Genomic DNA, 14,313 nt, shown 5'->3' with positions numbered 1-14,313 from the left:
ATAGGGTTAGGTATGCATTTGGAAGCAAGAAAGCAGAAAAGATTGCTTAGATGACTTAACAGAGGATATAGACAGTCATGGCATAGGTTCTTCAACTCTGATCCTGCTAAATTCAAGGACTAAGGGATTTCCTTTGTATTTCCCTCATGCTTGTCATCTTATGCTCATAGAATAACCTCTCACATTCAGGGCAGGAAGAAGGAAGGAACGGGAAGTGACGTAGTTTCGGACATGTCATTCATCAGCTAGGTGATTTTCAGGCAGACAACCTTAGTTGCTAGGGAGGCTAAGAAAACTGAAGATTTAGATTTGGCCTCTGTAATAAAGGAAGGCAAGGGGAACAGGTTTATAAGTCGAGGGCGCAAATATATTTGCTACAGAAATTCAACATCAGTATGTTTAGAATTAAATTCCAACCTTCTTTCAAATCCTGTTCCTTCTCCTGCGTTCCCTGTTTTAGTTGTTGGCATCTATTTGGTCTCACTCAGGAGCCAAGGAGTCGCCCTTAAATCCTTCTTTCCTTTTCTCATCTCCACATTAATTTGGTTAAAAACGTTATTGAGGGAATGTCCTTATATTTCTCAAATTGTCTCCACTTATTTATTCATTATTATTTATCCAACTCTGATTTTGTTTGCCCCATTTTTTTCTCTTGGATTGTTAAAAATTCCGGTTTCAGTCTATTTCACCCCCCTGTTCACTACTCCCTGCTATCCACCAGATTGTCCTTTCTAACATCCAAATGTGACCAATCTCTATTTTGTTTAAATCCATCAGTAAGTCTCATTGCCTTCAGAATGGAATTGAAATTTTTTGTCATGACATAAGCTCACCATGATCCTGCTCTTAGGCACCAGCCCAACTTCTTCCTTCTTAATTTCCCCAAGAATTCCCATATTCTGGCCAAAAAGAACTACCTGTGAATCCAGCAACACAGTGTTATCTCATTCTTGGGTATCTTTTCAAACCTTGCTCCCTCTTCTTATTTCATGAAAAAAAGTTTTGGCCTGTTCTGCTACTAGATATCCTTCCAGACTGAGTCAATGTCTCTTTTCTGAGAAGCCTTCTCTTACAGAAAATCCCCCCCCCCACTCCCACTCCCTGTACACACACACACACACACACACACACACACACACACAGAGTGTATTAATTTATCTCTACAACTAAATGCTGAGTTTCTTGAGGGCAAAGTTAGTAGTGTCTTACTCATTTGTGGATCCCAAGTGCAGAGCAAGTACTTAATAAATAATTGATTGAATAAAGAATATGTGCAATTATCTAAACATCAAGTATTTGGGATTTTGTGTGAATTCTTCTTCTTTCCTCTAAGCTACAGCACCATTCTATAAAAATCAGGTTTAAATAAAATATCATGGGAATATGTTTAAAGCAGTACTTACACTTATGCTAAGAAATATATTATTTTTAGGTTTTTGTTTTAGTATCAAAAATAAAGATATGTCTTCAAGCTACATAATGTGATTTTTTATCTGGGATGAATTAATCTGGGCCAAGCATTTGCCATATTTCAGTAGAAACATAGTGTTTTTGTCATTGTATAGCCGAAATATAGTACTTGGAAATGAATACTGCTTGGAAGTGAATGCTGTAATATGTCTTTTGGGGGTTATTGTGGTTATAAAAATGGTTCTAAGATATATAGGTTTTCTGACAAGACTTCTTTATTTTCTTATTTCTTCAAACCAGTGTGCTTTCAAAAATTTGTTCTAATTTTTTTTTGTTTTGAGAGTAGGGAGCAATTCTATTACTGTGTTTTTATTTTCTATGTTCTGATGCTTTGATGTCTGGGGTCTTGCTGACCCTGGAGGGACTGTCTCTTCCAGGGTGAGCCAATTCCTAGAGACAGGAAAACAGCTCGCCTTACAGTGTATGTTTCAAATGCAAACCGACCAATCCAGAGCACCCACCCCAGCCACTTTAGGCTTTCACACTCTGGGTCACTATGTACCTGTCCTAATCACCCCAGGGTCAGTGCATGTTTTCTAAGACCACCATAAAAAAGTACCACAGACTGGGTGGCTTAAGCAACAGAAATTCATTTTCTCATGATTCTGGAGGCTGGAAGTCCAAGATCAAGGTGTCACCAAGTTTGCTTTCTTTGGAGTCTTCTTTCCTTGCCTGTGGATGACTCTCTTCTCTCTGGATCTTCACAGTCTTCTCTCTGTGTGTGTCGACGTCCTAAATGCCTCTTCTTATAAGGGCACCAATCATATTGGATTAGAACCCACCAATATGACCTCATTTTACCTTAATTACCTCTGTATACCTCCAAATATGGTCACATTCTGAGGTGCTGAGGGTTTGGACTTCAACATATGAATTGGGAGTGGCGGGTACAGTTCAGCCCATAAGAGCAAGGTACGAAACAACTAGGGACAACCCTGACTAAATAAATGAAATATTGATGGATTTGCAGATCATGGCTCTATGTTTGTCGAATCTCATGGAAATAAATACCCAAAAGTATAATTTTACTCTATATAATTTAAAAAAAAGAAATAGTAGCTTTTTACAACTGGAGAAATTCTGTTGGTGAGTAATCCACCACATAGATTATTAAGTGTAGTATTATCTTTAGGGAAGAAACGTAACTGATTCTCTCTACTTACACTTTACTGTAGAAATACAGCTCTCTTTATAAAAGTGTTAGATATAGGTATTTTCGTGGTTTCTGAATATTTTCAAGATGAAAAATAAAACTAAATTCTTCTTATAATATTAAAGAAATCTTTTAGAGTATTCCCACACTTTCAAACAGTATCTTTCTAATTACTGCCCGTCCCAAGATATGAGTATTCGCTGTATATTTATTGAAAGGAAGACCTGTTTAGACTTTATCAAAGTCTAAAAAGACCCAGGTTTGTGACTGTGACTAAATAAGAATGTGCTTAATCACTGATTCTTAAATAACATTGCTTCTTGAGCAAATTACTGTATATTTTTATAAAGATTGCATGTTAGGGCTCATAATCAAATATCATGAATATTCTGTGAATATTTTTAGGTTGGTTTGCCAGGACTTTGCCTTAGTCTCATTTATAAACATTGCAAATACACAAATTATTCCTTAATGAGAACCTGAATAATGCTTATATATTATCCAGTTAAATAAGCATTATTTAACTAGGTACCTTTTTTATCTTATTAACTTCTAGCTACCTTTTAAGATCTAATGACTATTCACTGAAATTCATTACTGTTTTAAGGAAACTGATAAAGAAATTGTCAAAAGCCCCTGGAGTCAAAAGTGGATGTCACTTGTAACTTTTGCTGCAATAGCCTTGAGGCTTGGACTTCATTCTCTTCCATCTGAGTTATGTGGCCAATTTCACATAACCTGTTTGTACAAGATAAGATTTGAAGGATGGCAGGCTCTACACATGTGTCTTCATTGGTATAGAGACTTTGAAATTGTTGGCAAAGCTTCATCCTGCTGATTGTACATCATTGATGGAGAATTTTAAAATGCCAAACACAATTTTCTACTGCTGGATTGTGGTGCAATATAAAAATGAAAGAGAGAGGGTGTGGGGAGGGAGAGAAAATGAATATGAATATAAATATAGATGACATCTTTAAATAGCTTTGAGCTCTGAAATAGAATGCACTAAAATAAAAAGCTGTCCAGGAGATTAGTTGATTGACAACTTATTAACCCCCATCATATCATTGTTTTTGTGCTTGCAAATTCCAATTTGGGGGACTAAAGATAGTAGAAGTGGTTGATATTGGTGGAAGATATTTAATAGCAACTGATACAAGCTGAATTTTAAATTCCATGCAATTTATAATTGACTATTTTTGTTTACAGTACTTTTGTGGTTATTGTATAAACAGTGAAAAATTAAAGATAATATACAACATTTAATTGAACAATGGCAAACATTTAATTATGCAGCTCCAGGGGCTGAAGATTTGTAGCTATTATACGAATCTACAAAAATTACAGTGTTAATTGTTTCATGGTAATTGTTATTGTGCAATCTTAGTTTCATTTATTGCCCACACTCCCTTAATTGCATATGCAGTTTTATTTTCAGTGGATCTTATGTTCAAGAAGCTTTGCATATTCATCATTTGTTAGCTTCCATTATGAGAAACCAGATTATGGATGTTATTCGTAAATCATTTTCACAACCAATCGCTTCAATTTTATTTCCAGTACAACTGTGAACAATTTATATAGAGTCTGTGCTGTTGTAAAAGATTTCATTGAATTGGTCTTAGGTCACTTATTCATTCATCCATTAAACAAGTATATATTGAACATCTATGTTATGTCAAGAATTTTTCTAGACATGAGAGAGAGGCAGTGAAAAAACAAATGGTAATCCCTGAGTTTATGGAATTTATATTTTAGTCATAAAGAGAAAGAAGCTAGGCAAGTAAATAGAAAAATGTACTTTATGTCAAGTGGTGTTATGTGCTATGGGTACAATAAACCAGAAAACTGAGATAAGGGTGCCACAGGCAAGGGGGAGATAAGTTTTAAATAGAGTGGTCAGGCATGGTCACGTGAAGAACATATTTTCTGAGCAAAAAAAGAAAAAAAAAAAAGTTGAGAGATCAAGCCATGTGTATATTGGAAGGAAGCCACGTGTCAAGGTGAAGGTTCTGAAGCAAGAGTAAGCCTGGTTTGTAAGAGGAGGATCATGGAAAGGACTTTTGCATGCATTTCGTGTAGGATAGAAGCCCGTGTGATGATTTTGAGCAGAAGACATGATCTGACTTGCTGCTTGATTTAGCTTTAATATGTTCTTCTTGTCCTTCTTTCTGTAAATGGATAGTTAAATTATAGGATTTGAGGTCAATCATTTTTCATTCCTAATGAAAACTTTTACAATTACTAATTTCCTTCTAAGTACTGTTTTAGCTATATGACACAAATTTTAGTAAGTTATATTTTCATTCAGATCAAACAAACTACTTGGTTATCTCAAAGTTTTATTTAAACGTGTGATATTTAATTACCGAATAAATGTGGATTTCCCAGATGTGTAGTTTAATTTTGTTTTAGTTTGAGGATATTGAAAGATAATAATGGGGCAAGGGCAGCGACAAGGAGGCAAAATAAGAAGTTTTAACTATAATCCAGAAAGAATGATGTTCCCTTAACTGAGAATTGGTAGTAGTAGTGAGTACCTCGATGTAGTGAGATTCCAGATGTGTTTTATAGATCAAGCAAAGATTTGCTGATGGATGGCATGTCTGATGAAAGTAAGAGGTGTATCATACATGACTCTACTCTTTTTACCTGAACTAGAAGGATGGAGTTGTCATGGACTGAGGTGAGAAAAATGTGGGAGGAGAAAGTTTGGGCCGAGAAAATCAGAAAATATGCCTAGTTTCAGAAATATTTCTTTTGAAATGTATGTTGGTTATCCAAGTGAAGTGGCCAAGTCGGGAACAGGATATGTCAGAGTCCAGTGAAAGGTCTGGACCTAAGTTATAGTTTTATGAGTTATTGGCACTGGAAATGTTTTAAAGGCATGAGACTAGGTGATATTAACAAGATTGTGAGAAGAGACGAGATCCAAGGCTAATGTCACCTTGTGTAACATCGACGAGATGAGGGAAAACCAGCCAAGGAGACGAGAACAAACGCTAGTCATTTAAGACGAAAACCAAGAGAAAATTATGTACCAGGATCCAGTGAAGAAAACATTTCAAGTAAAAGGGAGTGATCAACTATATCAATATTACTGATATGTCAGGTATGTTGGGAAGGAAAAATTAAATATTATTGTAGGTTAACAGTGGAGAGGTCAACTTTGATATATGTAGTTTCAGTGCAGTGGTAAGGGTTAAAAAAAAAAAAAAGGAATAGAGTTCTGATATATGTTACACCAACATGAATAAACCTTGACAGCATCTGAGAAGTAAAAAGTCAAACACAAGGGCTTCCCTGGTGGCGCAGTGGTTGAGAGTCCGCCTGCCGATGCAGGGGACACGGGTTTGTGCCCCGGTCCGGGAAGATCCTACATGCACGCGGAGTGGCTGGGCCCATGAGCCATGGCTGCTGGGCCTGCGCGTCCGGAGCCTGTGCTCCGCAACGGGAGAGGCCACAACAGCGAGAGGCCCGCATACCGCAAAAAAAAAAAAAAAAAAAAGTCAAACACAAGAAGCTATATAATGTGTGATTCCATTTTATAAAATGTGCGGAATAGGCAAAGTCATCAGAAAGCAGATCAGAGGTTGCCAGAGGCTGAGGAGGGGGAGAGAATGGGAGTGATTGCTCACGGGTACAGGGTTTTATTTTGGAGTGATGGAAATGTTTTGGAAGTAGATAACGGTGATAATTGCATGACACTGAGAATGTATAAAAGCCACCAAATTGTGTACTTTTAAATGGTTAAAGTGGTGAATTTTAGGTTATATGAATTTTAACTTCATTTTTTAAAAATTGAAAAAAAAACCCTCGTTGAAACAGATGCAAGAGAGAATGGGGGAGAAGAAGTGGTGTTGGAATCAGTGAGAATAGGCAGAACTTGGAGAAGTTAGTTGAAGGGAGTTGGAGGTTTAATTTTCTTAAGATGGGTGAAATTGTGACCTCTTGTATACTGAAGGGAAAGAAAGCATGTGGGATGTAAAAGAGGGGAGGAAATTGCTGGAATGATTGCAAAATAGGGGAGAGGAGATGCATTTCCGGGGTAAATGAAAGGAGTGGACCTAGAGAGGAGAAGGACTGGTTGATCAGAGATAAGAAGAGGAAAGGCATGTGGGTGGCGGTGCAGGTGGTGGGGCTTGTGAGGTTTTCTTCTGGTTTCTCTCATTTTCCCAATGAAACATAAAGCAAGATGATTAGCTCAGGGGGAGGAGGGGTTGGAGATTTAAGGAGTGGGTAGAGGGTTTTGAACAGTTGTCTAGAAATGGAAGAAAAGGAAAGAATTAGGAAGATGTAGCGGGATGGCCCCAGTGCAATGAAGTGAGTAGTCAGGGATATGAAGTCGTTTCAGTCAGCTTGGTGTTGACCCATCACTCCCGTTCATCTGCACGGATAAAGGTGGAGCGCGTCGCGTGGGTCTCAGCCTATTCACAGTGATGCTATCTGCCAGGAATCTCAGGCGCTCACCTGGGCCCAGATTACATGTCGTGAGTCCCCACAGACATTTCCCAGACCAGAGCCAGTGTTGTGATGTTGTGGCTAGTCCAGCCCTTGCGGTTCTTATGATTACGAGACACACCCCTACAACAACCATCAGGGAACTTTGGAAAAACAAGGTTTGCTTCTTACAGGTCCTGGAGGGTACCCAGCACATCCAGGGGCCATACAGCGAGGTTGTGGGGAGAGAGAGTAAACCTAGGGTTCTGCCTTTGTTGGGGTCGAGGGTGGGGTGCCTAGGGTTTCCCGGTTTTACTTTTTATTGTTGAATTTAAAACATACAAGTGGGAATTAAAGTGCACTAAGGGAAAAGCTGGGTCACTCGAGTGCTCAGTTATCTAGGTCACCAAGGGCTTTTGAAAAGGGGAACTTCATGGGTGGGACGGACTGGCTCTTTATCCAGTGTGTAGGGGGCAATGTGTTTATTAGAGATGGATGTCTTTGAAATGGATGCCTCAGCAATCAAAAGGTTGATGTCAGGCACTTACATTACAATCAAGAAAGCTAATTGTCAGGCACTTACACTACATGAAGGATTGTACTTGTCAGAGTTTTTGTCCTGAGTTTGTGGAAGCATGAGAAGAGCCAGCAGATGACTATTTTCTAACACCAGTAAGAAAAGAAATGAGGACATGAGAGAGGATGAAAGGAATTGCAAAACTGGAGGACCATTAGCTTTTTAGGTCCTGATGCTGTCAAAAATTTTTTTACATTAGAGATACTAGAGGGAGTGAGTGGAAAGATAGGGGTGATGGTTGGGGAGTGGGCCCCTCATAATTAAGATAGAGGAAGTGTTATCACCATTAGTTACGATCATATTCAGCCGAGTGGTGGCAGAAGTGGTTTTACATCAGCAGTTCTCCTTCATGAGCATCAGTGAGAAAAATAGAGAAATTGAAGGGCAAGATGAATGTGAACATTGAAGTGACAAAGAGTGACATTGAGCCAACGGGTAAAGTAATCAGGGATTGAGGGGTAGGGCACCAGTGTCTGTAGATGACTGTAACAAGATGTCAAAAGATTCAAAGCTCAGATATTTAGGAAGGTGAGAAACCTCCCTACTGTTCTCCATAGTGGCTGTACCCATTTACATTCCCACCAACACTGCAAGAGGGTTCCCTTTTCTCCACATCCTCGCCAACATTTGGTATTCGTGTTCTTTCTGATGATAGCCATTCTGACTGTATAAGATGATGTCTCATTGCAGTTTTGATTTGCATTTCCCTAATAATTAGTGATGTTGAGCATTTTTTCATGTGCCTGTTGGCCATCTGCATTTCTTCTTTAAAAAAAATGCCTATCAAGTTCTTCTGTCCATTTTTTAATCAGGTTGTTTGTTTTTTTGTTGTTGAGTTGTATGAGCTTTTTATATATTTTGGATATTAACCCTTTATCAGTCATCATTTGCAAATATTTTTTCCCATTCAGTAGGTTTTCTTTTCATTTTGTCCGTTTCCTTTGCTTTGCAAAAACTTTTAAGTTTAATTAGATCCCATTTGTTTATTTTTGCTTTTATTTCCTTTAAGAGATGGATCCAAAAAAATATTGCTGCGATTTACGTCAGAGTGTTCCGCCTATGTTTTCCTCTAAGAGTTTTGCAGAGATCTGATTAAAATCCAGAAGCACTGGCCCATGCCAGTTTTTTTCTCTCTCTCTTCTCTCTCTGAATCGATCTCCCTTTGTGTAATGAGTCTCCCTAAGGCATGATGCTGCCATAGAGAGGAGTTGGGTTGAGCATGCTCTGTAGAACAAATATTAACATTTTAAGAAATGCATGATCTTTTCTAGTGACACCTGCATCTCACTTCTTGCCAATCTTACAGATGAAATTTTACCATGTCAAGAAACATCGAATACCAAGATGGAACAATGCCATCCAGATATAAGTCTCTGCAGATTTGATTCTACAGATGAAGGATTGAGGTGTAAGTGTTAAGATGAGATGTCTGCCTGCCTTGTCAGTGTGTAGGCCATCCATGAGACTCAGAAGCCTAACAGGAATATCAGACCACTAGTAGGGATACTCACTTGACAAACTCTGTTGCCATCTATGTCTTAGTTTTAGCAGGAGTATCATTGGGGTTTTAGCTGAAGTGTTACTGCAAGTCTGTTGTTTATTCAAAAAGTGAAAGACAGTAAATATGTCAATTTAAGATAATGTTGTTTTGTAAAACAATTACATTAAAGATCTTGGAATTATATACAATGTTTCTTTAAAATTTCAACATGATTGTGAATAGTAAATTATTTAAGTTAACTGAATTCCATAAAGTAGGTAAGGTCAGATATTATGCCATTTAAAAAACCACAGTGGAAGCAGTGGTACAAGAAAAAGAAATCTCTTCATTTTTTTTTTTTTTTTTTTTGGGCGGCAGTGGTTCTTATTCGGAGGATGCCCATCTGGATCAAATGAAGAACTTTTAAAAAGTAGAGGGCACTCTAAGACTTACTGAATCAAAATTTCCAGATATGAATTTGTGTGTGTGTGTGTGTGTAAGCCTTGATTGCAACTATAAACCATTGTTAAGCAGCCACTCTAGTAGACTGTGATAGTCCACTGACATCTTTTTCTCCTCTCTTTAGTGTGTCAGGCCTGTGGATTTGATTTTGACATGTGTGACTGGGTGTCAGAAACATCTGCTGGGCAAACTTCCTGGATGCGCACAAAAGCAAGAGAAATTTCTGTGTTAGAATCTCCACCTCAGCAGAATCAAAGCAGTGATGATGAAGGTAGCAAATAAAAAATCATATGGATTATGCTTCCTTTTTAACTTTTTTTAGTGGTTTCTCTAGAGTTTGTGAAATACATTTACAACTAATCCAAGTCTACTTTCAAATAACTCTATACTTCCTCATGGGTAGTGCAAGCCCATTATAATAAATACTCCTAAGTCTTCCCTCCTTTCCCTCGTATTATTGCTGTCATTCATTTCATTTCATTATCAAATACATTAGGACTATTACTGTTTTGAACAAACTTATTTTTTTCATTAACTAAGCAAGTTGAAAATAAAATGTTTCATTTTACTTTCATTTATTCCTTCTCTGATACTATTCCTTTCTTTATGTAGATCTGAGTTTCTGACCTGTATCATTTTCCTTCTCACTGAAGAATGCCTTTTAGCATTACTTGCAAGTCTACTGGCCACAAAATCCCTCAATTTTTATTTGTCTGAGAAAGTCTTTATTTGTATTTCATTTTTGAAGGATAATTTTTGCTGGACATAGAATTCTAGGTTGAGTTTTTTTCTTCTTTTAATATTTTAAATATTTTACTCCACTCTCTTCTTGCTTACATGGTTCGGATCCAATTCTTATCTGTGTTCCTCTATAGGTAAGATTTTTTTCTTCCTGGAATATTTCAAGGTTTTCGTTTGTCTTTGATTGCAGTTTTGAATATAGTAATGTGCTTAGGTGTAGTTTCTTGGATATTTATCCTGCTTGGTGTTTCCTGAGCTTCCAGGATCTCTGGTTTGTCTGACATTAAATTGGATGAAAATTCTCAGTCACTGTTACTTCAAATATTGATTCTCTTCCTTTCTCTCTTTCTTCTTCTCATGTTTCCATTACGCATATGTTGCACCTTTTGTAGTTTTCCCAGAGTTCTTAGGTAGAATCACTCCTTTCTTCACTGTTATTATTATTACTTTTTTCCTGTTTGCTTTTCAGTTTTGGAAGTTTCTATTGACATATCCTTAAGCTCAGAGATTCATTCCTCAGCTGAGTCAAGTCTGCTGAGCCCTTTGAAGGCATTTTTCATTTCTGTTATACTGTTTTTTACCCCTAGCGTTTTTTGATTCTTCCCTAGAATTTCCAACTCTCTGCCTACATTATCTTTTTTGCATGTTTTCTACTTTTTCCACTGGAACTCTTAACTTATTTATCCCAGTCTGATAATTCCAGCATCCCTGCCAGATCTGGGTCTGGTTCTGATGTCTATTCTTTCTCTTCAAACTATATGTTTTTTGCCTTTTAGTATGCCTTGTAATTTTTGTGTGTGTGAAAGCCAGGCATAATGTACTGCATAAAAGGAATTAAGGTAGATAGGTATTTAATGTGAGCTTTTATGTTTGTCCAGCTAGAGTTTAGGCTCTGTTTACTGTTGGCTGTAGCCGTTAATGTCTGAGACTAAAATTTCATGTAGTGTTCTTGTTTTGGTCCCACTGTTGTCTTCGGGTTTCTCTAAAGATATCTTCTTAAATAAGGTCTGAGACCCGCAGTTCTTTTGGTAATATTTCCTTGTTATCATACAGGACCACTTTTGATGTGGTGATAAGCTGTGAGGGGAAGGGAAGCATCCTATAGTCCTATGAATGGATCTCAGTCTTTGATCCAGTGGGGGCTGGATCTGGGTATTTTGCTCCTGTCATGTGGAAGGTTAGAACCTGCTGGATTTGATATCTCACTTCTCCCAGTTAGGATCTCCAGTCGGTTAGCTGGTTGTAAAGCTTCTCTTGAGTGAAAGCCTTATTAAGAATAACAGGAGGGTCCAGGTATATTTCAAAATGACTACTTTTCCTCTCCCCCAGCTGTAGGCACAAGAGGATTTTTCTCTGATTCTTACTGTGAGAACCTGGTAGGGCTCCTGAAGGTAAAACTCACAAAAGAGTGGGGTCCTCCCTAAGATGGGACTGCCTGGAGTTTTTAACTCGCAAATGTGTTCACACTGAGCCTCCAGTAGTTCATCAATCGCAATCTAGTTTTTTCCACCCCTGTACTTTCCCTACAGTTTTGGGATTCTGCTCTTGAAAGTTGTGATTCTCTGTATCTGCTTACCTCACCAATTCTTGCACAATGGTTTGTACCATGACCTCAATTTTCCTAGGGGTCTAAGAAGAGTTGTTGATTTTCAGTTTGTTCATATATTTTCTTGCTAAGTGGACAGGAATAACAACTTCCAAGCTTCTTACATGGTGGTCCAGAAACTGGAAATTTTGCAGGCTTTTATTCAATTAGATTTGTTCTCTTTCTAAACCCACTTTACTCTTTCCTCCTCTTCTACTTTGTTCCTACCTCCTTGTTCAGCAGTTTTATTGTGGTATTACTCAGCAACCCAGAACCTTATCTGAGTAACAATCCTGGTTTAGGGTTTCATACTTGATGGTAATGCTTGGAGTTTTGCACGTACTGTCACTTAGCCATAGCCCACAGCAGTGAGGGTAAGTATGTTTCCTACCTCAGTTTATGAGAAGGATTTCCAGACCTAATCTTTGATTTCATAGAGAGAATTTGACTCTGTTCATCCAGGATTTTGCAACATTTAAATTAGTCAAAATTCTAGCTACTACAGCCTGCTTCTTGTCCCAACATCCAAGAGTTCTGTGGTTTCAGCCCTGCTCATCACTTGGCATATCTATTTTTTCCTTATCTTTTGAGATGTTTTATCTTGTTTAATCTGTCTCTGCTTTTGTAAACATGTGTTTTTATTTTATTTATCATTTCCTTACATATAGGTCAGAGGAAAAGTATTAACTTATATACTAGTTTGATGAAAGGCTAACATGTCTAGTAAATAAATTTCACTGAATTTAAGTTCAAAGTTTTTAGATGTTGCAGGAATATTTGCTCTCTTACAAAGAAATAAAACATTTGAAAGACTTTATCTTTGAAAATTGAAGTTATAAAACATAGAAATATCTTTGTATCTCTGTATTGTATATATTATTGAGTTCAAAAGCAATCCAAATTGGTTTTAAGAATCAGATGGAAAAAATTGACAGTATTTTATGTACTATACAATCCATATGTGTAGTGTAGTAGGACTATAAGTATATGATGCTTCCATGTAGTTTGGTAAGAAAGAGGGCAGTTTAAATTATATTCCCTTAAAAGATAAAAGTTTTTCTGTGAAGAATAGAAAAAATAATCAAAAGGGAAAATAATTTTGGGAAGAAAGATGAGGAATTTTTGATTAAAGAAAGATTGCATTGTTATATTCAAAAGAATGATCATTTGGTGGCACAGAGATTTTTATATCAGTAGATTTCTTTTTATAAGAATATTGAATTTTCATATTGAAGGTATTGTAAAACTTTGATTTTAGGAATTAGGAGGAGATTACAATGCATTTTAGAAATCAAATATGGAAACGAAAATCTGTAATTAGTTGATGCAATCTTTTAAAAACATCGTATTCTTTTAAATAAAATATTTGTGTTTCAAGCTTGATTTGGAAAAGTAATACAATAATTTTGTTCAAACAGAAAGCAGCTAATTTTTTCTAAGTTGCTTTTTTTCCCCTTTATTTTTCAGGTTACTATATATGGGTAGGGGCTAAGCATGCTTCTACTCTTAACCATTTAGACAGCAGGGCTTATCTAAATAGCTCTGTGTGTCACTGCTTGGGCAAGAGCTGTCATCTTCAATTCTATTACTCTATGGAAAACAGTGTTCTGAGAGTAGGACTGTATAATAAAAAGGTGAGAAGAAACTTGCATTAATTTCAAATTCATTGAATAAATGAAATTTCTCTTCTTGGCAACTTTTGTTTCTATTTCTCAGTTACATGTAGGCTATTCCTTATCTTGACTTTATTTGGGATACATTTAATTTTTTTTTTTTGCTTCTGAGGGGGAATTTGTTTTTTTCTTTTCCATCATGGTTTATTGCAGTATGTTGAATATAGTTCCCTGTGCTATACAATAGCACAAATGTTGTTTAATTGGTATACGTTTAAAAAGAAGTATTAAGAAGCTGGTTTAGGAGATATTGTCATGTACACTGTGGTAGTTTGCAAAATATTTCATAAAATTGGTAAAATTCATGAAAATATATTAAACACTATGGTGTAATAATATATTTGGGATTCTGTATTATTAACTCTATACTAAAGCTCTGATGTGATCTGTTCTGGATTTTTGATCTCTGTATACTTAAAGCTGTAAATATGATGGAAGCAAATTACTTGTTCTGGTACAGTAGATACAGTTTTAAAAGATTGGTAATTGCTGATTAAATACAGCCAAATGAGTCATATAAATTAAAAAAAAATGGTGTGCTGGGCAGAGTGAAAGTTGTAGTGGTAATGCTAGTGAATAAACAAATCCATGTCTTTTTTTTTTTTTTAACCTAACTGAAAACAATTCTCTACAATCGGGAAAACACTTGAGACACCTTAAGAACTTCTATTGTGAAGAAGAATTTATTTATAGGTAGGAGTAAAAAAATCATAGGGGTAAAGAGCAGTT

The 14,313-nt window shown here is 36.7% G+C and overlaps 1 protein-coding gene across 1 annotated transcript in view; it reads left to right on the top strand.

Moving 5' to 3' along the window:
* MALRD1 (MAM and LDL receptor class A domain containing 1) overlaps positions 1-14,313 on the top strand; it is a 587,465-nt gene that overhangs the window by 48,955 nt on the left and 524,197 nt on the right. Inside the window, exons 6-8 of the mRNA XM_089906459.1 lie at positions 8,950-9,051; positions 9,710-9,856; positions 13,379-13,545. Of these exons, the coding sequence (XP_089762585.1) occupies positions 8,950-9,051; positions 9,710-9,856; positions 13,379-13,545 (416 nt within the window). The remainder of the gene's footprint in view (positions 1-8,949; positions 9,052-9,709; positions 9,857-13,378; positions 13,546-14,313) is intronic.

This window comes from Delphinapterus leucas, chromosome 2, assembly GCF_059928025.1.
Source record: "Delphinapterus leucas isolate spDelLeu-1000000601 "Yukka" chromosome 2, BTC_Dleu_Yukka2, whole genome shotgun sequence".
NCBI classification, from domain to species: domain Eukaryota; kingdom Metazoa; phylum Chordata; class Mammalia; order Artiodactyla; family Monodontidae; genus Delphinapterus; species Delphinapterus leucas.
This window is presented reverse-complemented; position numbering and strand designations above follow the sequence as displayed.